Genomic DNA, 25,000 nt, shown 5'->3' with positions numbered 1-25,000 from the left:
ACTTGAGCAAATCAGCTGTGAAAAGGGTGGTATACAGAAGATAGCCCTATGTGGTAAAAGACCAAGTCCATATTATGGCAAGAACAGCTCAAATAAGGAAAGAGAAATGACAGTCCATCATTACTTTAAGACATGAAGGTCAGTCAATGCAGAACAATAAGAACTTAAAGTTTCCTCAAGTGCAGTTGCAAAAACCATCAAGTGCTCTGCTGAAACTGGCTCTCGTGAGGACCGTCACAGGAAAGCAGAGTTACCTCTGCTGCAGAGGATAAGTTCATGGGAGTTAACTGCACCTCAGATTGCAGCCTAAATAAATGCTTCAGAGTTCAAGTAACAGACACATATCAACATCAACTGCTCAGAGGAGACTGCATGAATCAGGCCTTCATGGTCGAACTGCTGCAAAGAAACCACTACTAAAGGACACCAATAAGAAGAAAAGACTTGCTTGGGCCAAAAAACAAGCAATGGACAATAGACCGGTGGAAATCTGTCCTTTGGTCTGATGAGTCCAAATTGGAGATTTTTGGTTCCTACCGCCGTGTCTTTGTGAGACGCAGATTAGGTGAGGTGGTGCTTTGCTGGTGACACCGTCTGTGATTTATTTAGAATCCAAGGCACAGCATTCTGCAGCCATACGCCATCCCATCTGGTTTGCATTACGCCATCCCATCTGGTTTTTTTTTTTAACTTGGCAAGTCAGTTAAGAACAAATTCTTATTTACAAATGACAGCCTACCAGGGAACAGTGGGTTAACTGCCTTGTTCAGGGGCAGAACGGCAGATTTCTTACTTTGTCAGCTCGCGGATTCGATCCAGCAACCTTTCGGTTACTGGGACTATTAGCTTAGTGGGACTATGATTTGTTTTTCAACAGGACAATGACCCAACACACCTCCAGGCTGTGTAAGGGCTATTTGACCAAGAAGAAGAGTGATGGTGTGCTGCATCAGAAGACCTGGGCTCCACAATCACCCGACCTCAACCCAATTGAGATGGTTTGGGATGAGTTGGACCGCAGAGTGAAGGAAAAGCAGCCAACAAGTGCTCAGCATATGTGGGAGCTCCTTCAAGACTGTTGGAAAAGCATTCCAGGTGAAGCTGGTTGAGAGAATGCAAAGTGTGTGCAAAGCTGTCATCAAGTGAAATGGTGACTATTTAAACAATCTGAAATATATTGATTTGTTTAACACTTTTTTTGGTTACTACATGATTCCATGTGTTATTTCATAGTTTTGATGTATTCACTACTATTCTACAATGTATAAAATAGTCAAAAGAAATAAACCCTTGAATGAATATGTGTGCCCAAACATTTGACTGGTACTGTATATGAAAGTGAAAATATGCATTATGCAGAAATAGCTCCGCCATTTCCTGGTTGCAAAGAAAATCTAGAAAATCTAAATAGTTCGCCTGTGACAAGCAAGACAGTGTAGAGAACCATTGTACCATTTAAAACACTGTTAAATAGCTTGTCCATTTAAAAAATATATCTAATTGTATTTTTCAGCTGTTTGAAGCTGGTGTACAAAACCAAAAGTAAAAAGACCCAGAAAAGTAACGTGAACCATAGAAATAACACACACATATATAACATATATATAACTACCGCTTCTTAGACCTGCGTTCAACGAGAACGACTGATCAATAACTTATACATGTCGATATGAATTTGTTCTGGTCTGGTCACCCCCCCCTAAATAAAATGACATATCGCTAGCGATGATGAATACATTTTGTAACCGGTGAATTAGAGTGGATATTGTAGTTAATTGATTTAACTGTGGTCCATACCTTCAGTTGAGAAGGGCTGATGTATCCACAACTACCACTCCCTATCTAAATGTATCTACAGAACACAAACCATACAACTCAGAGTTACATGTCAACGATATCTGTCGCTTAACTACAGCCAACGCGGACAATAAGACTGTAAATAGGGTAAAATACATCTGTTACAAGCTAAAAAAATAAAATAAAAAATGAAAGTCTCACCCTAGTTATTAGAATTAGTTGCTCCACTTTCATGTTCTTACAGAGGGGTCCTTTATCTAGCCTACGTAGCCTTGGCGTCCCTAGTACTGCCTGCACTAAATTCAACACAAAATATTTATTCAAATGTTCATGGAATAAGTTATTTCATATTTATTTTAATTTGTATTATATATGTTTATGATTATTGAATGATTTGATAGGGATTCAGAATTTACAACCTTTAATAAAGATGGTTGATTTTATTCAGGCTCTGGACTTTGGTCCAACAGGGTGGCGTCTGTTTTCTCCCCCCAGCTGGTTGGGAAAAACAAGCTTGACAGAAAGGAGATAGACCGGTAGATGTGTCTCAACATTACTGTTTACTGATTCAATAACCTTTTATATTCGACGCTGTATGTTATTTATATAAGTGAAAAAGGACGGTGGGACCGTATCTGTCCTGTCGGGGAAACTGAAGTGTTTTTTTACGTGGAATAATTCCTCGTTTTGGTTATCTAGTTGATCAGACGTGTTGGTCTTGTTGATTTCATCTCGCCCAGCTGGCTCGTCTAGTCATTTTCTAGTCATTTTCCGATAAAAGAAAAAGCGATCGGATTAATTGAACTACAGTACGATGACTACCTTGAATTCTGTGGATCGAGTTGAACTGTGCGACAGCCTTTTGACATGGGTACGTGTATATATACAAAACAAAAACATTTTTTATTATCTTAGTCGCCGATAATGATTCAACTCTGATTTGATGAACAATTGTGAGACGAAATGTAGCTAGTTAGCTAGTTAGCTTGTTAGCTTGAGTTGGCTGCCAAACACAGCCGTCTAGCGCAGCCAAACCGAGTTATCCAGGAGCCCCAGGTGGGTTTCCAGCCGGTCCCTTGGGTTCCCGGTTGATGATGGTATTACGGACAGATGGCTCCATGTGAACTACAATATATATTTTACAATAATAGTTAATAATCAACGCTTTGCGATATGTTTTTTTTTTTAGAAACATAAATCCTTCTACGTTCACATTAAATTAAAAAATAATTTCACAATGCAAAAAATACACTTACTGTACACTGTTTTTTTGTTTTGTTATAAAACCGGGTTTAAACACAGTTGCAGCCGATAGTTTTCTTCCATTAAAACACTTTTCTGGCGTACTTCCTTTCGGTTACACACAGGTTGTTGTTCGGAGACTAAGTTAACTAATTAGCACAGTATTCACCTCTGTCTTCCGTAAACAACCATTGTAACATATAGGTTGGTGATGCTATCAGGGATCCTTGGGACGTCCCTAACCTTAACCCTAAACCTTAACCCTAACCATAATCCTTACCCTAACCACAAACCTTACCCTAACCACAAACCTTACCCTAACCACAAACCTTACCCTAACCACAAACCTTACCTTAACCCTAACCATAACCATAATCCTTAACTCTAACCTTAGTGGCACTCCAGTCTCCTTTTCACCTCATGTAACCATCGACATTAAAACCAGTGCTAGCGTTTAGGGCTGGTTGGTATACCGTATTTTATGATATACCGGTATTGATGCACTGGACCGGTTTGACCTAATATAATGGTATTTGAATGATTTGCTTTGTTAAAGGTGATACGCCTTGTGTATCACCGTCCAATAGCTATAGTTTACTACGCTACTTAAGTCATCTCATCTCTCTTGAGTCACTCAAGGTGAGCATTTGTTGTTCCCGGACCAGGAGTCTGTAGTGTTCAGTCTGCATGTTCAATGCAACACATGCTGTTACTATGTTGATGTCAACGATGCTGTATTCACTTTGCTTCTTAATATAAATCCACTAGTGTTCTGTAATTATACTATTCGTTTGTGTTTCTTACATCTGCAAACAGCTAGTTTTGTCTTTTCTTAGCAAGTTGTGCCTAAATCTTGTTAGCCGCTAATGCTAATCGCTAGATAAAGAAATGTTCTCTCACTGTCAACTGTGTTTATTTTCAGCAAACTTAACATGTGGAAATATTTGTATGAACATAACAAGATTCAACAACTGAGACATAAACTGAACAAGTTCCACAGACATGTGACTAACAGAAATGGAATAATGTGTCCCTGAACAAAGGGGGGGGGGGGGGGGGTCAAAATCAAAAGTAACAGTCAGTATCTGGTGTGGCCACCAGCTGCATTAAGTACTGCAGTGCATCTCCTCCTCATGGACTGCACCAGATTTGCCAGTTCTTGCTGTGAGATGTTACCCCACTCTTCCACCAAGACACCTGCAAGTTCCCAGACATTTCTGGGGGGAATGGCCCTAGCCCTCACCCTCCGATCCAACAGGTCCCAGACGTGCTCAATGGGATTGAGATCCGGGCTCTTCGCTGGCCATGGCAGAACACTGACATTCCTGTCTTGCAGGAAATCACACACAGAACGAGCAGTATGGCTGGTGGCATTGTCATGCTGGAGGGTCAAGTCAGGATGAGCCTGCAGGAAGGGTACCACATGAGGGAGGAGGATGTCTTCCCTGTAACGCACAGCGTTGAGATTGCCTGCAATGACAACAAGCTCAGTCCGATGATGCTGTGACACACCGCCCCAGACCATGACGGACCCTGCACCTCCAAATCGATCCCGCTCCAGAGTACAGGCCTCGGTGTAACGCTCATTCCTTCGACAATAAACGCGAATCCGACCATCATCCCAGGTGAGACACTTTATGCCAGTCCTGTCTGGTCCAGCGACGGTGGGTTTGTGCCCATAGGCGACGTTGTTGCCGGTGATGTCTGGTGAGGACCTGCCTTACAACAGGCCTACAAGCCCTCAGTCCAGCCTCTCTCAGCCTATTGCGGACAGTCTGAGCACTGATGGAGGGATTGTGCGTTCCTGGTGTAACTCGGACAGTTGTTGTTGCCATCCTGTACCTGTCCCGCAGGTGTGATGTTCGGATGTACCGATCCTGTGCAGGTGTTGTTACACGTGGTCTGCCACTGCGAGGATGATTAACTGTCCGTCCTGTCTCCCTGTAGCACTGTCTTAGGCGTCTCACAGTACGGATATTGCAATTTATTGCCCTGGCCACATCTGCAGTCCTCATGCCTCCTTGCAGCATGCCTAAGGCACGTTCACGCAGATGAGCAGGGACCCTGGGCGTCTTTCTTTTGGTGTTTTTCAGAGTCAGTAGAAAGGCCTATTTACTGTCCTAAGTTTTCATAACTGTGACCTTAATTGCCTACCGTCTGTAAGCTGTTAGTGTCTTAACGACCGTTCCACAGGTGCATGTTCATGAATTGTTTATGGTTCATTGAACAAACATGGGAAAACGGTGATTAAACCCTTTACAATGAAGATCTGTGAAGTTATTTGTATATTTACAAATTATTTTAGAAAGACAGGGTCCTGGAAAAGGGACGTTTCTTCTTTTGCTGAGTTTAGTTAATAAATGTACTGAGTCAGAGCAAGTGTAATTAGCTATACAGCCTGGTAACACCAGTGATGGTGTAAACCTAAATCAGCATGTTTGTGCAACAGTATCTTCTAAATCAAAGAAATATGTGAAGCAATAATATGTTACCTTGGAAACACTTATAAACACTTTGGTTCCTACCCTGTCACAATAACCCCTCCTTGGCATTTTCATTCGTTGTCATGTCCAACAGTGTATTCAAAGTGCCCGCTATTATATTCTAACTATAGAATTACAATAATCGTTCTATTTCCATGATTCCAACAGTTCACCCAAAGTGTTTTGCTCTAAATCGCAGGTAAAATTGCGATTTGTAAAATGTTAAAAAGTGGTTAAAAAGTAGGACTAGATGGTGTGCAGGCCTACGTGGCAAAATATCTCAAATGAGTGCAGGAAATGCAGCAATTAATGAGAATGCTGAAGATTATTTTGGGTTGAATTGAACAGCATAAAACAAATCAGAATGGAGAAAGACCCATTTTGAAATCTCTTAGAATGTATGTGTTTCCACCCTAGGCTTACGCAGTACTCAAAGGAAATGTAGAACTTTTAGTATTCAATAACATAAAATACCATCCAATTTGTTTTAAATACTATGATTTAATATTTTGGCCATATCGACCCGCCCCAAATAGCACTGACGTCATCCACTGTATTCCTATGGAAAACTGGTGCTTGCTTTCTAGACAAGTGGTGGTGCTTTCTAGACAAGTGGTGGTGCTTTCTAGACAAGTGGTGGTGCTTTCTAGACAAGTGGTGGTGCTTTCTAGACAAGTGGTGGTGCTTGCTTTCTAGACAAGTGGTGGTGCTTGCTTTCTAGACAAGTGGTGGTGCTTGCTTTCTAGACAAGTGGTGGTGCTTGCTTTCTAGACAACTGGTGGTGCTTGCTTTCTAGACAAGTGGTGGTGCTTGCTTTCTAGACAACTGGTGGTGCTTGCTTTCTAGACAAGTGGTGGTGCTTGCTTTCTAGACAAGTGGTGGTGCTTGCTTTCTAGACAACTGGTGGTGCTTGCTTTCTAGACAACTGGTGGTGCTTGCTTTCTAGACAGCTGGTGGTGCTTTCTAGACAACTGGTGGTGCTTTCTAGACAACTGGTGGTGCTTTCTAGACAACTGGTGGTGACAGCTGGTGGTGCTTTCTAGACAGCTGGTGGTGCTTTCCAAGAGAAGCTAACCACTTAGCTAGCTAGATAACTAGCTACTAAATGAGCAAACCAAATGCAACATTTAGCACATTGTAGACAGGTAACTTAATAGTAAGATATCTAGCTGGCAAACATTGAGTTGTGAATTCCATACTGTAACTAGATTCATTGGTCCGTGCTGCACAACAGTGAGTGACTCACAAGGCTCTGGTTTCTCTGGTTGTGTGCTTGTAAACAAACACCACGTGACTGGGATCTTACCTGTGAGCTTAATGTGACAGGTGAAATGAAGAATGCAATCTGCTTTATCTCCTAACGTTATTGCACACGTTGAGTGTGAAGGTATTTACTGAAAAGTAGCTACAAATATTCAAATGTATTTAAAAAAAAAAAAACCCTTGAAAGAAATCGTTTTTGACGGTATCTATTTCCATACCACCAGAAACAGATGTTTGAAATAGTCTCCTTGAGTCCCCAGGGGCTTTCGGGGTTATTTTTCTACACTGACATTTTTTTTGTTTTAAAGATTAGAAGATGAATTAGGATTTAACCCGTCGGAGTTGGTTTTATTCCATAAGAAGCTCGATGGACCTTGTACCAGTTCATGTTTCTTGGAGTGGACATTTGTTTATGAGGTGGTGGTGGGATCCAGCTCTCTGCTTCTGCTTGTACACAGAGCTCAGCCTTCACAGAATCACAGGCAGGGTAGGGTTTCCGAACTAGCCTGTGAGGGCTACATTTAAAACCCGGCAGTAACTTTGTCCAACATGTACTGTGGTGGGTCTTCTAGCCAGGCCGGCTGGCGATCACCCATCGCCTCTATGCTACTCCGCAGAGGCCGTTATGTATTCAAGTACACAATATTGTTACGCTAATCGCTGACCACCAAAACATAAGCAGCAAATTATCTTCTTATTACATAAAACGATTACAGTTCATAAGCTGGTTTAGTTCAGTAGTATTTATTTGCCAAAGTCATCTGAATTTCATTCAGTAGCTGTAGTAGGTATGAAAGTGGCAGTTTGAGTTTGACATTTTAGTTAATTGCTCTCCCTCCTCACACAAAGCCATTTCATAAGTAGCAGTAGAGTGAGAGATGTGACGTGTGGGGACAGCCTAGCTAATGGCCTTGACGATGGTCACGTCTGACAGATTAGGGTTACGCCCTACCATATCTCATTAGCACATCATCTGCGCAGTACACACATGAAATGTTTAAACGTTAGCCCATTCTCTTTCTGATCTGTATACTGTATCTTCCTCTAACTGCAATTTGATGCAACCTTTCTTGGTGTAAAATCACCTTGATTGCTTTGAAAAGGGCGGCCTAATCAAAACACGGTAGCCTTTTTCAAGCCTGTCTAATTGTCACAGGAAGGTAGTGGTAAAATTACACCCTCTGTGACTTGCATGAAAACGACCAGAGAAGGATGCTGAGTATTTGTCTAAATGTCTGCAGGTATTTTCTTCTCCAATTTAAATGGCCAATATTACAGTGAACCTTCCTACTTTTCCAAGCCTGGAGCACCAGCCTGCAGTGAAGACCCTGCTGTGACTCTGATTAGGGTTGCAGCAGTAGGCCTCTACTCTGATCGGGGTTGCAGCAGTAGGCCTCTACTCAGATCGGGGTTGCAGCAGTAGGCCTCTACTCTGATCGGGGTTGCAGCAGTAGGCCTCTACTCTGATCGGGGTTGCAGCAGTAGGCCTCTACTCTGATCGGGGTTGCAGCAGTAGGCCTCTACTCTGATCAGGGTTGCAGCAGTAGGCCTCTACTCTGATCAGGGTTGCAGCAGTAGGCCTCTACTCTGATCAGGGTTGCAGCAGTAGGCCTCTACTCTGATCCGGGTTGCAGCAGTAGGCCTCTACTCTGATCCGGGTTGCAGCAGTAGGCCTCTACTCTGATCGGGGTTGCAGCAGTAGGCCTCTACTCTGATCGGGGTTGCAGCAGTAGGCCTCTACTCTGATCGGGGTTGCAGCAGTAGGCCTCTACTCTGATCGGGGTTGCAGCAGTAGGCCTCTACTCTGATCCGGGTTGCAGCAGTAGGCCTCTACTCTGATCGGGGTTGCAGCAGTAGGCCTCTACTCTGATCGGGGTTGCAGCAGTAGACCTCTATTCTGATCAGGGTTGCAGCAGCAGGCGTACTCTGTCACTCAGACATGCCACTAACACATCCTTGGTGGTGAGGTAAGTCTGTAGACTATTTATAGCTCTTAATTTCACTTTAGCGTGCCTGTACAGCATGATTCATAACACCTAGTGAAATACGCTCGGTATTTTAATGCGAAACAGCCTAAACATAGCCTATAACATGAATTATTATCCTGAAAGGCTAACCTACCCTTTTACTAGGTAATAGTAATAATGTATTTAGTTTATATAGTCCTTTTCATTATACAGATCATCTCAAAAACACCAAAAATGGACACAAATACATGTAGTTCTTGGCCCCAAAAGGGTCTCGTGAAGGTCAGTCATGTAGGAAATAATCTCCCCGTTGGAGACATTCAGTTCAGGACGGAGGTGAGTCTGTCTTCATGTCTGTAATTACGGCATTGACCATGTCACCATCCATCTCTCCTCTGCTGACTTCAGACCGTTTATTTAGAGTGACAACACTGCTGGGTCTATTATTAACATGTTATCAACATAGAGAGAGGTCATCCCTGGAGTGGATAATTATTAACATGATATCAACATAGAGAGAGAGGTCATCCCTGGAGTGGATAATTATTAACATGATATCAACATAGAGAGAGAGGTCATCCCTGGAGTGGATAATTATTAACATGTTATCAACATAGAGAGAGAGGTCATCCCTGGAGTGGACAATTATTAACATGTTATCAACATAGAGAGAGAGAGGTCATCCCTGGAGTGGATAATTATTAACATGTTATCAACATAGAGAGAGAGAGGTCATCCCTGGAGTGGATAATTATTAACATGTTATCAACATAGAGAGAGAGGTCATCCCTGGAGTGGATAATTATTAACATGTTATCAACATAGAGAGAGAGGTCATCCCTGGAGTGGATAATTATTAACATGTTATCAACATAGAGAGAGAGGTCATCCCTGGAGTGGATAATTATTAACATGTTATCAACATAGAGAGAGAGGTCATCCCTGGAGTGGATAATTATTAACATGTTATCAACATAGAGAGAGGTCATCCCTGGAGTGGATAATTATTAACATGTTATCAACATAGAGAGAGAGAGGTCATCCCTGGAGTGGATAATTATTAACATGTTATCAACATAGAGAGAGAGGTCATCCCTGGAGTGGATATTTATTAACATGTTATCAACATAGAGAGAGGTCATCCCTGGAGTGGATAATTATTAACATGTTATCAACATAGAGAGAGAGGTCATCCCTGGAGTGGATAATTATTAACATGTTATCAACATAGAGAGAGAGCTCATCCCTGGAGTGGATAATTATTAACATGTTATCAACATAGAGAGAGAGGTCATCCCTGGAGTGGATAATTATTAACATGTTATCAACATAGAGAGAGAGATCATCCCTGGAGTGGATAATTATTAACATGTTATCAACATAGAGAGGTCATCCCTGGAGTGGATAATTATTAACATGTTATCAACATAGAGAGAGGTCATCCCTGGAGTGGATAATTATTAACATGTTATCAACATAGAGAGAGGTCATCCCTGGAGTGGATAATTATTAACATGTTATCAACATAGAGAGAGAGAGGTCATCCCTGGAGTGGACAAAAGTGCTCGGTCATTTACTAATTTCCTGCAAAGTCACAAAAACGTACAAGTGAAAGACAGAGCCTCAAGGCTCAACCTAATCGTTGTAGAGCTCCGCTCCATTTTTCCAAGAAGAAGTTAAGAATGTACAGCGGCCATGTTTTGTGACTCTGTGAAGAATGAATAGGGGAGGTGGCTTGGTGTCAAGTAATAATGAACGCAATTTTAAGGTGGGTGGGTATCTCTGTAATATTTCACAGCAGGAAATGATTGTTTTTTTCTGATTTGTCCTTGTTCGTCTAGATCCAGACGTTTGGATTGGAGGCACCGTGCAAAACAGTGGAAGATCTAACCAGTGGGATCGTCATGGCCCATGCACTACAGAAGATGTGAGTGTCAGCGGTTCTATTTTTGTATTGTTTGTTTACTTTTTAACTTCTGGAAATTCTGTTTTTGTTTCACCATCAAACCAACCTTTTAGTAGGCGTTGTGGCTGGGCGTTGTGGCTGGGCGTTGTGGCTGGGCGTTGTGGCTGGGCGTTGTGGCTGGGCGTTGTGGCTGGGCGTTGTGGCTGGGCGTTGTGGCTGGGCGTTGTGGCTGGGCGTTGTGGCTGGGCATTGTGGCTGGGCATTGTGGCTGGGCGTTGTGGCTAGGCGTTGTGGCTAGGCCTGGTGGCTAGGCCTGGTGGCTAGGCCTGGTGGCTAGGCCTGGTGGCTAGGCGTTGTGGCTGGGGGTTGTGGCTAGGCCTGGTGGCTAGGCCTGGTGGCTAGGCCTGGTGGCTAGGCCTGGTGGCTAGGGGTTGTGGCTAGGGGTTGTGGCTAGGCCTGGTGGCTAGGCCTGGTGGCTAGGGGTTGTGGCTAGGGGTTGTGGCTAGGCCTGGTGGCTAGGGGTTGTGGCTAGGGGTTGTGGCTAGGGGTTGTGGCTAGGGGTTGTGGCTAGGGGTTGTGGCTAGGCCGGGGTTGTGGCTAGGCCGGGGTTGTGGCTAGGCCGGGGTTGTGGCTAGGCCGGGGTTGTGGCTAGGCGTGGTGGCTAGGGGTTGTGGCTAGGCCTGGTGGCTAGGCGTTGTGGCTAGGTGTTGTGGCTAGGCCTGGTGGCTAGGGGTTGTGGCTAGGGGTTGTGGCTAGGCCTGGTGGCTAGGGGTTGTGGCTAGGCGTTGTGGCTAGGGGTTGTGGCTAGGCCTGGTAGCTAGGCGTTGTGGCTAGGCCTGGTGGCTAGGCGTTGTGGCTAGGTGTTGTGGCTAGGCCTGGTAGCTAGGCCTGGTGGCTAGGCCTGGTGGCTAGGCGTTGTGGCTAGGCGTTGTGGCTAGGCCTGGTGGCTAGGCGTTGTGGCTAGGCCTGGTAGCTAGGCCTGGTGGCTAGGCGTTGTGGCTAGGCCTGGTAGCTAGGCCTGGTGGCTAGGCGTTGTGGCTAGGCGTTGTGGCTAGGCGTTGTGGCTAGGGGTTGTGGCTAGGCGTGGTGGCTAGGGGTTGTGGCTAGGCCTGGTGGCTAGGCCTGGTGGCTAGGGGTTGTGGCTAGGGGTTGTGGCTAGGCCTGGTGGCTAGGCGTTGTGGCTAGGCGTTGTGGCTAGGGGTTGTGGCTAGGGGTTGTGGCTAGGCCTGGTGGCTAGGCGTTGTGGCTAGGCGTTGTGGCTAGGCCTGGTGGCTAGGCGTTGTGGCTAGGCCTGGTAGCTAGGCGTTGTGGCTAGGCGTTGTGGCTAGGCGTTGTGGCTAGGCGTTGTGGCTAGGCGTTGTGGCTAGGCCTGGTGGCTAGGGGTTGTGGCTAGGCCTGGTGGCTAGGGGTTGTGGCTAGGCCTGGTGGCTAGGGGTTGTGGCTAGGCGTGGTGGCTAGGGGTTGTGGCTAGGCCTGGTGGCTAGGGGTTGTGGCTAGGCCTGGTGGCTAGGCGTTGTGGCTAGGCGTTGTGGCTAGGCCTGGTGGCTAGGCGTTGTGGCTAGGCCTGGTAGCTAGGCGTTGTGGCTAGGCGTTGTGGCTAGGCGTTGTGGCTAGGCGTTGTGGCTAGGCGTTGTGGCTAGGCGTTGTGGCTAGGGGTTGTGGCTAGGCCTGGTGGCTAGGGGTTGTGGCTAGGCCTGGTGGCTAGGGGTTGTGGCTAGGCCTGGTGGCTAGGGGTTGTGGCTAGGCCTGGTGGCTAGGGGTTGTGGCTAGGCCTGGTGGCTAGGGGTTGTGGCTAGGCCTGGTGGCTAGGGGTTGTGGCTAGGCCTGGTGGCTAGGGGTTGTGGCTAGGCGTTGTGGCTAGGCGTTGTGGCTAGGCGTTGTGGCTAGGCCTGGTGGCTAGGCCTGGTGGCTAGGGGTTGTGGCTAGGCCTTGTGGCTAGGCCTGGTGGCTAGGCGTTGTGGCTAGGCGTTGTGGCTAGGCCTGGTAGCTAGGCGTTGTGGCTAGGCGTTGTGGCTAGGCGTTGTGGCTAGGGGTTGTGGCTAGGGGTTGTGGCTAGTGGTTGTGGCTAGGCCTGGTGGCTAGGGGTTGTGGCTAGGCCTGGTGGCTAGGGGTTGTGGCTAGGCCTGGTGGCTAGGGGTTGTGGCTAGGCCTGGTGGCTAGGGGTTGTGGCTAGGGGTTGTGGCTAGGCCTGGTGGCTAGGGGTTGTGGCTAGGGGTTGTGGCTAGGCCTGGTGGCTAGGCGTTGTGGCTAGGCCTGGTGGCTAGGCCTGGTGGCTAGGGGTTGTGGCTAGGCCTTGTGGCTAGGCCTTGTGGCTAGGCCTGGTGGCTAGGGGTTGTGGCTAGGCCTGGTGGCTAGGCGTTGTGGCTAGGCGTTGTGGCTAGGCCTGGTGGCTAGGCCTGGTGGCTAGGGGTTGTGGCTAGGCGTTGTGGCTAGGCCTGGTGGCTAGGGGTTGTGGCTAGGCCTGGTGGCTAGGGGTTGTGGCTAGGCCTGGTGGCTAGGGGTTGTGGCTAGGCCTGGTGGCTAGGGGTTGTGGCTAGGGGTTGTGGCTAGGCCTGGTGGCTAGGGGTTGTGGCTAGGCCTGGTAGCTAGGCGTTGTGGCTAGGCCTGGTGGCTAGGCCTGGTGGCTAGGCCTGGTGGCTAGGCGTTGTGGCTAGGCGTTGTGGCTAGGTGTTGTGGCTAGGTGTTGTGGCTAGGTGTTGTGGCTAGGTGTTGTGGCTAGGCCTGGTGGCTAGGGGTTGTGGCTAGGGGTTGTGGCTAGGGGTTGTGGCTAGGGGTTGTGGCTAGGGGTTGTGGCTAGGCCTGGTGGCTAGGCCTGGTGGCTAGGCCTGGTGGCTAGGCGTTGTGGCTTGGCCTGGTGGCTAGGCGTTGTGGCTTGGCCTGGTGGCTAGGCGTTGTGGCTTGGCCTGGTGGCTAGGCGTTGTGGCTAGGCCTGGTGGCTAGGGGTTGTGGCTAGGGGTTGTGGCTAGGGGTTGTGGCTAGGCCTGGTGGCTAGGCGTTGTGCCTAGGCGTTGTGGCTAGGCCTGGTAGCTAGGCCTGGTGGCTAGGCCTGGTGGCTAGGCCTGGTGGCTAGGCGTTGTGGCTAGGGGTTGTGGCTAGGCCTGGTGGCTAGGCGTTGTGGCTAGGCCTGGTGGCTAGGCGTTGTGGCTAGGCCTGGTGGCTAGGCCTGGTGGCTAGGCGTTATGGCTAGGCGTTGTGGCTAGGGGTTGTGGCTAGGGGTTGTGGCTAGGCCTGGTGGCTAGGCCTGGTGGCTAGGCCTGGTGGCTAGGCGTTGTGGCTAGGGGTTGTGGCTAGGGGTTGTGGCTAGGGGTTGTGGCTAGGGGTTGTGGCTAGGGGTTGTGGCTAGGCATTGTGGCTAGGGGTTGTGGCAAGGCCTGGTGGCTAGGGGTTGTGGCTAGGCCTGGTGGCTAGGGGTTGTGGCTAGGCCTGGTGGCTAGGGGTTGTGGCTAGGCCTGGTGGCTAGGGGTTGTGGCTAGGGGTTGTGGCTAGGCGTTGTGGCTAGGCGTTGTGGCTAGGCGTTGTGGCTAGGCGTTGTGGCTAGGCCTGGTGGCTAGGCCTGGTGGCTAGGGGTTGTGGCTAGGCCTTGTGGCTAGGCCTTGTGGCTAGGCGTTGTGGCTAGGCGTTGTGGCTAGGCCTGGTGGCTAGGCCTGGTGGCTAGGGGTTGTGGCTAGGCCTTGTGGCTAGGCCTTGTGGCTAGGCGTTGTGGCTAGGCCTGGTGGCTAGGCGTTGTGGCTAGGCCTGGTGGCTAGGCGTTGTGGCTAGGCGTTGTGGCTAGGCGTTGTGGCTAGGCGTTGTGGCTAGGGGTTGTGGCTAGGGGTTGTGGCTAGTGGTTGTGGCTAGGCCTGGTGGCTAGGGGTTGTGGCTAGGCCTGGTGGCTAGGGGTTGTGGCTAGGCCTGGTGGCTAGGGGTTGTGGCTAGGCCTGGTGGCTAGGCCTGGTGGCTAGGGGTTGTGGCTAGGGGTTGTGGCTAGGCCTGGTGGCTAGGCCTGGTGGCTAGGGGTTGTGGCTAGGCGTTGTGGCTTGGCCTGGTGGCTAGGCGTTGTGGCTTGGCCTGGTGGCTAGGCGTTGTGGCTAGGCGTTGTGGCTTGGCCTGGTGGCTAGGCGTTGTGGCTAGGCGTTGTGGCTAGGCCTGGTGGCTAGGGGTTGTGGCTAGGGGTTGTGGCTAGGCCTGGTGGCTAGGCCTGGTGGCTAGGCGTTGTGCCTAGGCGTTGTGGCTAGGCCTGGTAGCTAGGCCTGGTGGCTAGGCCTGGTGGCTAGGCCTGGTGGCTAGGCCTGGTGGCTAGGCGTTGTGGCTAGGGGTTGTGGCTAGGCCTGGTGGCTAGGCCTGGTGGCTAGGCGTTGTGGCTAGGCGTTGTGGCTAGGCGTTGTGGCTAGGCGTTGTGGCTAGGCGTTATGGCTAGGCGTTGTGGCTAGGCGTTGTGGCTAGGGGTTGTGGCTAGGCCTGGTGGCTAGGCCTGGTGGCTAGGCCTGGTGGCTAGGCGTTGTGGCTAGGCGTTGTGGCTAGGCGTTGTGGCTAGGCCTGGTGGCTAGGCGTTGTGGCTAGGCCTGGTGGCTAGGCCTGGTGGCTAGGCCTGGTGGCTAGGCGTGGTGGCTAGGCGTGGTGGCTAGGGGTTGTGGCTAGGCCTGGTGGCTAGGGGTTGTGGCTAAGCCTGGTGGCTAGGCGTTGTGGCTAGGCCTGGTGGCTAGGCCTGGTGGCTAGGCCTGGTGGCTAGGCGTTGTGGCTAGGCGTTGTGGCTAGGCGTTGTGGCTAGGGGTTGTGGCTAGGGGTTGTGGCTAGTGGTTGTGGCTAGTGGTTGTGGCTAGGCCTGGTGGCTAGGCGTTGTGGCTAGGCCTGGTGGCTAGGGGTTGTGGCTAGGCGTTGTGGCTAGGCGTTGTGGCTAGGCGTTGTGGCTAGGCCTGGTGGCTAGGCGTTGTGGCTAGGCGTTGTGGCTAGGCCTGGTGGCTAGGCCTGGTGGCTAGGCGTTATGGCTAGGCGTTGTGGCTAGGCGTTGTGGCTAGGCGTTGTGGCTAGGCGTTGTGGCTAGGCGTTGTGGCTAGGGGTTGTGGCTAGGGGTTGTGGCTAGGCCTGGTGGCTAGGGGTTGTGGCTAGGGGTTGTGGCTAGGCCTGGTGGCTAGGGGTTGTGGCTAGGCATTGTGGCTAGGGGTTGTGGCTAGGCATTGTGGCTAGGCATTGTGGCTAGGCCTGGTGGCTAGGCCTGGTGGCTAGGGGTTGTGGCTAGGGGTTGTGGCTAGGCCTGGTGGTTAGGGGTTGTGGCTAGGCCTGGTGGCTAGGGGTTGTGGCTAGGGGTTGTGGCTAGGCCTGGTGGCTAGGCCTGGTGGCTAGGCCTGGTGGCTAGGGGTTGTGGCTAGGCCTGGTGGCTAGGGGTTGTGGCTAGGCCTGGTGGCTAGAGGTTGTGGCTAGGCGTTGTGGCTAGGCGTTGTGGCTAGGCCTGGTGGCTAGGCGTTGTGGCTAGGCCTGGTGGCTAGGGGTTGTGGCTAGGCCTAGTGGCTAGGGGTTGTGGCTAGGCCTGGTGGCTAGGGGTTGTGGCTAGGCCTGGTGGCTAGGCGTTGTGGCTAGGCGTTGTGGCTAGGCGTTGTGGCTAGGCCTGGTGGCTAGGGGTTGTGGCTAGGGGTTGTGGCTAGGCGTTGTGGCTAGGCTTTGTTGCTTGGCGTTGTGGCTAGGCGTTGTGGCTAGGCCTGGTGGCTAGGGGTTGTGGCTAGGAGTTGTGGCTAGGCCTGGTGGCTAGTGGTTGTGGCTAGGGGTTGTGGCTAGGGGTTGTGGCTAGGCCTGGTGGCTAGGGGTTGTGGCTAGGGGTTGTGGCTAGGCGTTGTGGCTAGGCCTGGTGGCTAGGGGTTGTGGCTAGGCCTAGTGGCTAGGGGTTGTGGCTAGGCCTGGTGGCTAGGCCTGGTGGCTAGGCGTTGTGGCTAGGCGTTGTGGCTAGGCGTTGTGGCTAGGCCTGGTGGCTAGGGGTTGTGGCTAGGGGTTGTGGCTAGGCGTTGTGGCTAGGCTTTTTTGCTTGGCGTTGTGGCTAGGCGTTGTGGCTAGGCCTGGTGGCTAGGGGTTGTGGCTAGGAGTTGTGGCTAGGCCTGGTGGCTAGTGGTTGTGGCTAGGGGTTGTGGCTAGGGGTTGTGGCTAGGCCTGGTGGCTAGTGGTTGTGGCTAGGGGTTGTGGCTAGGCCTGGTGGCTAGGGGTTGTGGTTAGGGGTTGTGGTTAGGGGTTGTGGCTAGGGGTTTTGGCTAGGGGTTTTGGCTAGGGGTTGTGGCTAGGGGTTGTGGCTAGGCCTGGTGGCTAGGGGTTGTGGCTAGGGGTTGTGGCTAGGAGTTGTGGCTAGGCCTGGTGGCTAGTGGTTGTGGCTAGGGGTTGTGGCTAGGCCTGGTGGCTAGGGGTTGTGGCTAGGCCTGGTGGCTAGGGGTTGTGGCTAGGGGTTGTGGCTAGGCCTGGTGGCTAGGGGTTGTGGCTAGGGTTTGTGGCTAGGCCTGGTGGCTAGGGGTTGTGGCTAGGCCTGGTGGCTAGGGGTTGTGGCTAGGGGTTGTGGCTAGGGGTTGTGGCTAGGCCTGGTGGCTAGGGGTTGTGGCTAGGGGTTGTGGCTAGGCCTGGTGGCTAGGGGTTGTGGCTAGGCGTTGTGGCTAGGGGTTGTGGCTAGGCCTGGTAGCTAGGCGTTGTGGCTAGGCCTGGTGGCTAGGCGTTGTGGCTAGGTGTTGTGGCTAGGCCTGGTAGCTAGGCCTGGTGGCTAGGCCTGGTGGCTAGGCGTTGTGGCTAGGCGTTGTGGCTAGGCCTGGTGGCTAGGCGTTGTGGCTAGGCCTGGTAGCTAGGCCTGGTGGCTAGGCGTTGTGGCTAGGCGTTGTGGCTAGGGGTTGTGGCTAGGCGTGGTGGCTAGGCGTGGTGGCTAGGCCTGGTGGCTAGGGGTTGTGGCTAGGGGTTGTGGCTAGGCCTGGTGGCTAGGCGTTGTGGCTAGGCGTTGTGGCTAGGCCTGGTGGCTAGGCGTTGTGGCTAGGCCTGGTAGCTAGGCGTTGTGGCTAGGCGTTGTGGCTAGGCGTTGTGGCTAGGCGTTGTTGCTAGGCGTTGTGGCTAGGCGTTGTGGCTAGGCGTTGTGGCTAGGGGTTGTGGCTAGGCGTTGTGGCTAGGCGTTGTGGCTAGGCCTGGTGGCTAGGGGTTGTGGCTAGGCCTGGTGGCTAGGGGTTGTGGCTAGGCCTGGTGGCTAGGGGTTGTGGCTAGGCGTGGTGGCTAGGGGTTGTGGCTAGGCCTGGTGGCTAGGGGTTGTGGCTAGGGGTTGTGGCTAGGCCTGGTGGCTAGGCGTTGTGGCTAGGCGTTGTGGCTAGTCCTGGTGGCTAGGCGTTGTGGCTAGGCCTGGTAGCTAGGCGTTGTGGCTAGGCGTTGTGGCTAGGCGTTGTGGCTAGGCGTTGTGGCTAGGCGTTGTGGCTAGGCGTTGTGGCTAGGGGTTGTGGCTAGGCCTGGTGGCTAGGGGTTGTGGCTAGGCCTGGTGGCTAGGGGTTGTGGCTAGGCCTGGTGGCTAGGGGTTGTGGCTAGGCCTGGTGGCTAGGGGTTGTGGCTAGGCCTGGTGGCTAGGGGTTGTGGCTAGGCCTGGTGGCTAGGGGTTGTGGCTAGGCCTGGTGGCTAGGGGTTGTGGCTAGGCGTTGTGGCTAGGCGTTGTGGCTAGGCGTTGTGGCTAGGCCTGGTGGCTAGGCCTGGTGGCTAGGGGTTGTGGCTAGGCCTTGTGGCTAGGCCTGGTGGCTAGGCGTTGTGGCTAGGCGTTGTGGCTAGGCCTGGTAGCTAGGCGTTGTGGCTAGGCGTTGTGGCTAGGCGTTGTGGCTAGGCGTTGTGGCTAGGGGTTGTGGCTAGGGGTTGTGGCTAGTGGTTGTGGCTAGGCCTGGTGGCTAGGGGTTGTGGCTAGGCCTGGTGGCTAGGGGTTGTGGCTAGGCCTGGTGGCTAGGGGTTGTGGCTAGGCCTGGTGGCTAGGGGTTGTGGCTAGGGGTTGTGGCTAGGCCTGGTGGCTAGGGGTTGTGGCTAGGCCTGGTGGCTAGGCGTTGTGGCTAGGCGTTGTGGCTAGGCCTGGTGGCTAGGCCTGGTGGCTAGGGGTTGTGGCTAGGCCTTGTGGCTAGGGGTTGTGGCTAGGCCTGGTGGCTAGGGGTTGTGGCTAGGCCTGGTGGCTAGGCGTTGTGGCTAGGCGTTGTGGCTAGGTGTTGTGGCTAGGCCTGGTGGCTAGGGGTTGTGGCTAGGCGTTGTGGCTAGGCCTGGTGGCTAGGGGTTGTGGCTAGGCCTGGTGGCTAGGGGTTGTGGCTAGGCCTGGTGGCTAGGGGTTGTGGCTAGGCCTGGTGGCTAGGGGTTGTGGCTAGGGGTTGTGGCTAGGCCTGGTGGCTAGGGGTTGTGGCTAGGCCTGGTAGCTAGGCGTTGTGGCTAGGCCTGGTGGCTAGGCCTGGTGGCTAGGCCTGGTGGCTAGGCGTTGTGGCTAGGCGTTGTGGCTAGGCGTTGTGGCTAGGCGTTGTGGCTAGGCCTGGTGGCTAGGGGTTGTGGCTAGGGGTTGTGGCTAGGGGTTGTGGCTAGGGGTTGTGGCTAGGGGTTGTGGCTAGGGGTTGTGGCTAGGCCTGGTGGCTAGGCCTGGTGGCTAGGCCTGGTGGCTAGGCGTTGTGGCTTGGCCTGGTGGCTAGGCGTTGTGGCTTGGCCTGGTGGCTAGGCGTTGTGGCTTGGCCTGGTGGCTAGGCGTTGTGGCTAGGCGTTGTGGCTAGGCCTGGTGGCTAGGGGTTGTGGCTAGGGGTTGTGGCTAGGCGTTGTGGCTAGGCTTTGTTGCTTGGCGTTGTGGCTAGGCGTTGTGGCTAGGCCTGGTGGCTAGGGGTTGTGGCTAGGAGTTGTGGCTAGGAGTTGTGGCTAGGCCTGGTGGCTAGTGGTTGTGGCTAGGGGTTGTGGCTAGGGGTTGTGGCTAGGCCTGGTGGCTAGGGGTTGTGGTTAGGGGTTGTGGCTAGGGGTTGTGGCTAGAGGTTTTGGCTAGGGGTTGTGGCTAGGCCTGGTGGCTAGGGGTTGTGGCTAGGGGTTGTGGCTAGGGGTTGTGGCTAGGAGTTGTGGCTAGGCCTGGTGGCTAGTGGTTGTGGCTAGGGGTTGTGGCTAGGCCTGGTGGCTAGGGGTTGTGGCTAGGGGTTGTGGCTAGGCCTGGTGGCTAGGGGTTGTGGCTAGGGGTTGTGGCTAGGCCTGGTGGCTAGGGGTTGTGGCTAGGGGTTGTGGCTAGGAGTTGTGGCTAGGGGTTGTGGCTAGGGTTTGTGGCTAGGGTTTGTGGCTAGGCCTGGTGGCTAGGGGTTGTGGCTAGGCCTGGTGGCTAGGGGTTGTGGCTAGGGGTTGTGGCTAGGGGTTGTGGCTAGGCCTGGTGGCTAGGGGTTGTGGCTAGGGGTTGTGGCTAGGCCTGGTGGCTAGGGGTTGTGGCTAGGGGTTGTGGCTAGGGGTTGTGGCTAGGGGTTGCTGCTAGGCGTTGTGGCTAGGGGTTGTGACTAGGCGTTGTGACTAGGCGTTGTGGCTAGGGGTTGTGACTAGGGGTTGTGGCTAGGGGTTGTGGCTAGGGGTTGTGGCTAGGGGTTGTGGCTAGGGGTTGTGGCTAGGCCTGGTGGCTAGGGGTTGTGACTAGGGGTTGTGGCTAGGGGTTGTGGCTAGGGGTTGTGGCTAGGGGTTGTGGCTAGGGGTTGTGGCTAGTTGTTTTGGCTAGGCCTGGTGGCTAGGGGTTGTGGCTAGGGGTTGTGGCTAGGGGTTGTGGCTAGGCCTGGTGGCTAGGGGTTGTGGCTAGTTGTTTTGGCTAGGGGTTGTGGCTAGGCCTGGTGGCTAGGGGTTGTGGCTAGGGGTTGTGGCTAGGCCTGGTGGCTAGGGGTTGTGGCTAGGGGTTGTGGCTAGGGGTTGTGGCTAGGGGTTGTGGCTAGGGGTTGTGGCTAGGGGTTGCTGCTAGGCGTTGTGGCTAGGCGTTGTGACTAGGCGTTGTGACTAGGCGTTGTGACTAGGGGTTGTGGCTAGGGGTTGTGGCTAGGGGTTGTGACTAGGCCTGGTGGCTAGGGGTTGTGACTAGGGGTTGTGGCTAGGGGTTGTGGCTAGGGGTTGTGACTAGGCCTGGTGGCTAGGGGTTGTGGCTAGGGGTTGTGGCTAGGGGTTGTGGCTAGGGGTTGTGGCTAGTTGTTTTGGCTAGGCCTGGTGGCTAGGGGTTGTGGCTAGGGGTTGTGGCTAGGGGTTGTGGCTAGGCCTGGTGGCTAGGGGTTGTGGCTAGTTGTTTTGGCTAGGGGTTGTGGCTAGGCCTGGTGGCTAGGGGTTGTGGCTAGGGGTTGTGGCTAGGCCTGGTGGCTAGGGGTTGTGGCTAGGGGTTGTGGCTAGGGGTTGTGGCTAGGGGTTGTGGCTAGGGGTTGCTGCTAGGCGTTGTGGCTAGGGGTTGTGACTAGGCGTTGTGACTAGGCGTTGTGGCTAGGGGTTGTGACTAGGGGTTGTGGCTAGGGGTTGTGGCTAGGGGTTGTGACTAGGCCTGGTGGCTAGGGGTTGTGGCTAGGGGTTGTGGCTAGGGGTTGTGGCTAGTTGTTTTGGCTAGGCCTGGTGGCTAGGGGTTGTGGCTAGGGGTTGTGGCTAGGGGTTGTGGCTAGGCCTGGTGGCTAGGGGTTGTGGCTAGTTGTTTTGGCTAGGGGTTGTGACTTCTCTCTTCGCTTTCTTTCTCCTGTATGTGACCACTTTCCTTTCTCTTCTCCAGAGACATTGTGTATTTCACTGACAACTGGATCAGTAGGATCAAGCCTGATGTGGGAGATAACTGGCGACTAAAGGTATGGTGGTGATGATGATGATGATGATGATGATGGTCGTTTTCATACGTTGTCTTTATGTGTTGCTGCCATCTGCTCTATAGCCCTTGTCAGTACCACACAGTCCCAATGGCACATCTTCCCTCCTCCTTTTCAGATCAGTAATCTAAAGAAGGTGTTGAAAGGTATACTGGACTACAACCAGGAGGTCCTTCAACAGCAGATCAACGACTTCACCCTGCCAGACATCAACCTGATAGGAGAACACTCAGACGCTGCAGAGCTGGGCAGGATGCTACAACTCATACTAGGCTGCGCTGTCAACTGTGAGCAGAAACAAGGTCTGTCCTGTCCTGTCTGTCTGTCTGTCTGACTCTAGCATCTCTGTCTGTCTGTCCTGTCTGTCTGTCCCGTCTGTCTGTCTGTCTGTCTGTCCCGTCTGTCTGTCTGTCCCGTCTGTCTGTCTGTCCCGTCTGCCTGTCCCGTCTGCCTGTCCCGTCTGCCTGTCCCGTCTGTCCCATCTGTCCTGTCCTGTCTGTCCTGTCTATCCTGTCTGTCTGTCTGTCTGTGTTTACCTGTCTCTAGGCAGTACGCAGCCTTGTCCTCGAGTCTCTAGGCAGTACGCATTCTTGTCCTCGAGTCACTAGGCAGTTCGCAGCCTTGTCCTTTAGTCTCTAGGCAGTACGCAGCCTTGTCCTTTAGTCTCTAGGCAGTTCGCAGCCTTGTCCTAGTCTCTAGGCAGTACGCAGCCTTTGTTTTCCTCGAGTCTCTAGGCAGTACGCAGCCTTGTCCTCATGTCTCTAGGCAGTACGCAGCCTTGTCCTCGAGTCTCTAGGCAGTACGCAGCCTTGTCCTCGAGTCTCTAGGCAGTACGCAGCCTTGTCCTCGAGTCTCTAGGCAGTACGCAGCCTTGTCCTCGAGTCTCTAGGCAGTACGCAGCCTTGTCCTAGAGTCTCTAGGCAGTACGCAGCCTTGTCCTAGAGTCTCTAGGCAGTACGCAGCCTTGTCCTAGAGTCTCTAGGCAGTACGCAGCCTTGTCCTAGAGTCTCTAGGCAGTACGCAGCCTTGTCCTAGAGTCTCTAGGCAGTACGCAGCCTTGTCCTCGAGTCTCTAGGCAGTACGCAGCCTTGTCCTCGTGTCACTAGGCAGTACGCAGCCTTGTCCTAGAGTCTCTAGGCAGTTCGCAGCCTTGTCCTCGAGTCTCTAGGCAGTACACAGCCTTGTCCTCGAGTCTCTAGGCAGTTCGCAGCCTTGTCCTAGTCTCTAGGCAGTACGCAGCCTTGTCTGTCCTCGAGTCTCTAGGCAGTACGCAGCCTTGTCCTCGTGTCTCTAGGCAGTACGCAGCCTTGTCCTCGAGTCTCTAGGCAGTACGCAGCCTTGTCCTCGAGTCTCTAGGCAGTACGCAGCCTTGTCCTAGAGTCTCTAGGCAGTACGCAGCCTTGTCCTAGAGTCTCTAGGCAGTACGCAGCCTTGTCCTCGAGTCTCTAGGCAGTACGCAGCCTTGTCCTCGTGTCACTAGGCAGTACGCAGCCTTGTCCTAGAGTCTCTAGGCAGTTCGCAGCCTTGTCCTCGAGTCTCTAGACAGTACGCAGCCTTGTCCTCGAGTCTCTAGGCAGTACGCAGCCTTGTCCTAGAGTCTCTAGGCAGTACGCAGCCTTGTCCTCGAGTCACTAGGCAGTACGTAGCCTTGTCCTCGAGTCACTAGGCAGTACGCAGCCTTGTCCTCGAGTCTCTAGGCAGTACGCAGCCTTGTCCTCGAGTCTCTAGGCAGTACGCAGCCTTGTCCTCGAGTCTCTAGGCAGTACGCAGCCTTGTCCTCGAGTCTCTAGGCAGTACGCAGCCTTGTCCTCGAGTCTCTAGGCAGTACGCAGCCTTGTCCTCGAGTCTCTAGGCAGTACGCAGCCTTGTCCTCGAGTCTCTAGGCAGTACGCAGCCTTGTCCTCGAGTCTCTAGGCAGTACGCAGCCTTGTCCTCGAGTCTCTAGGCAGTACGCAGCCTTGTCCTCGAGTCTCTAGGCAGTACGCAGCCTTGTCCTCGAGTCTCTAGGCAGTACGCAGCCTTGTCCTCGAGTCTCTAGGCAGTACGCAGCCTTGTCCTCGAGTCTCTAGGCAGTACGCAGCCTTGTCCTCGAGTCTCTAGGCAGTACGCAGCCTTGTCCTCGAGTCTCTAGGCAGTACGCAGCCCTGTCCTCGAGTCTCTAGGCAGTTCGCAGAGTTCATTTGAGGAAGTGTGTAAGATGAGGCTTCCAGTTTATCTCACGTCTTCATCACATTCAGTTCTTGTCATTGTGCAACTGCGGGTGCTTGTTAGACTGAACAAGTAGTAATTCGTGCTGTTTTCCTCTGCCCCTGTAGAATACATCCAGACCATAATGATGCTGGAGGAATCTGTTCAACATGTTGTCATGACAGCCATTCAAGAGGTAAGCCTTTTGTAAACATTTGAAATGGCTGTGTGTTTTACTCTAGAGGTCCATTTCCTCTGTCCTTATGACATAATACGCTGTGTAGAGTATCCATGTGTTATAACAGATGACATCACACTGTGTAGAGTGTCCATGTGTTATAACAGATGACATCACACTGCGTAGAGTGTCCATGTGTTGTAACAGATGACATCACACTGTGTATGGTCTCCATGTGTTATAACAGATGACATCACACTGTGTAGAGTATCCATGTGTTATAACAGATGACATCACACTGCGTATGGCCTCCATGTGTTATAACAGATGACATCACACTGTGTATGGTCTCATGTGTTATAACAGATGACATCACACTGTGTATGGTCTCCATGTGTTATAACAGATGACATCACACTGCGTAGAGTATCCATGTGTTATAACAGATGACATCACACTGTGTATGGTCTCCATGTGTTATAACAGATGATGTCACACTGCGTAGAGTATCCACGTGTTATAACAGATGACATCACACTGTGTATGGTCTCATGTGTTATAACAGATGACATCACACTGTGTAGAGTATCCATGTGTTATAACAGATGACATCACACTGCGTATGGTCTCCATGTGTTATAACAGATGACATCACACTGCGTATGGTCTCCATGTGTTATAACAGATGACATCACACTGCGTATGGTCTCCATGTGATATAACAGATGACATCACACTGTGTATGGTCTCCATGTGTTATAACAGATGACATCACACTGTGTAGAGTATCCATGTGTTATAACAGATGACATCACATTGTGTAGAGTATCCATGTGTTATAACAGATGACATCACACTGTGTATGGTCTCCATGTGTTATAACAGATGACATCACACTGCGTATGATCTCCATGTGTTATAACAGATGACATCACACTGTGTATGGTCTCCATGTGTTATAACAGATGACATCACACTGCGTTTGGTCTCCATGTGTTATAACAGATGACATCACACTGCGTATGGTCTCCATGTGTTATAACAGATGACATCACACTGCGTATGGTCTCCGTGTGTTATAACAGATGACATCACACTGCGTATGGTCTCCGTGTGTTATAACAGATGACATCACACTGTGTATGGTCTCCGTGTGTTATAACAGATGACATCACACTGCGTATGATCTCCGTGTGTTATAACAGATGACA

General features: G+C 52.0%; 2 protein-coding genes across 6 annotated transcripts in view; one reads left to right on the top strand and one right to left on the bottom strand.

Annotated features, from left to right (window-relative positions):
• The window catches only part of LOC100195777 (ring finger protein 170), a 9,132-nt gene extending 7,050 nt beyond the window's left edge, over positions 1-2,082 (bottom strand). Inside the window, exons 1-2 of one of the 3 annotated variants that reach the window (XM_045712107.2) lie at positions 1,999-2,032; positions 1,798-1,852 (exon numbers count right to left, since the gene is read on the bottom strand). The gene's annotated coding sequence lies outside the window, so the exon portion shown is untranslated. 3 annotated transcript variants of the gene reach the window in all.
• Positions 2,083-2,283: 201 nt separating this feature from the next.
• LOC106572396 (hook microtubule tethering protein 3) overlaps positions 2,284-25,000 on the top strand; it is an 83,152-nt gene continuing 60,435 nt past the window's right edge. For all 3 annotated transcript variants that reach the window (XR_014379031.1, XR_014379030.1, XM_045694087.2), the window contains exons 1-5: positions 2,284-2,668; positions 10,594-10,679; positions 21,334-21,406; positions 21,543-21,726; positions 23,740-23,807. Coding sequence is in view for 1 of the 3 variants with exons in the window: in XM_045694087.2 (XP_045550043.2) it covers positions 2,612-2,668; positions 10,594-10,679; positions 21,334-21,406; positions 21,543-21,726; positions 23,740-23,807 (468 nt within the window). In the remaining 2 variants the exon portion in view is untranslated. The remainder of the gene's footprint in view (positions 2,669-10,593; positions 10,680-21,333; positions 21,407-21,542; positions 21,727-23,739; positions 23,808-25,000) is intronic.

The sequence above is a fragment of the Salmo salar genome, chromosome 01, assembly GCF_965601325.2.
Source record: "Salmo salar chromosome 01, fSalSal1, whole genome shotgun sequence".
Taxonomy (NCBI): Eukaryota; Metazoa; Chordata; class Actinopteri; order Salmoniformes; family Salmonidae; genus Salmo; species Salmo salar.
The sequence above is the reverse complement of the archived record's forward strand: the minus strand, read 5'-3'. Positions and strand labels throughout refer to the sequence as shown.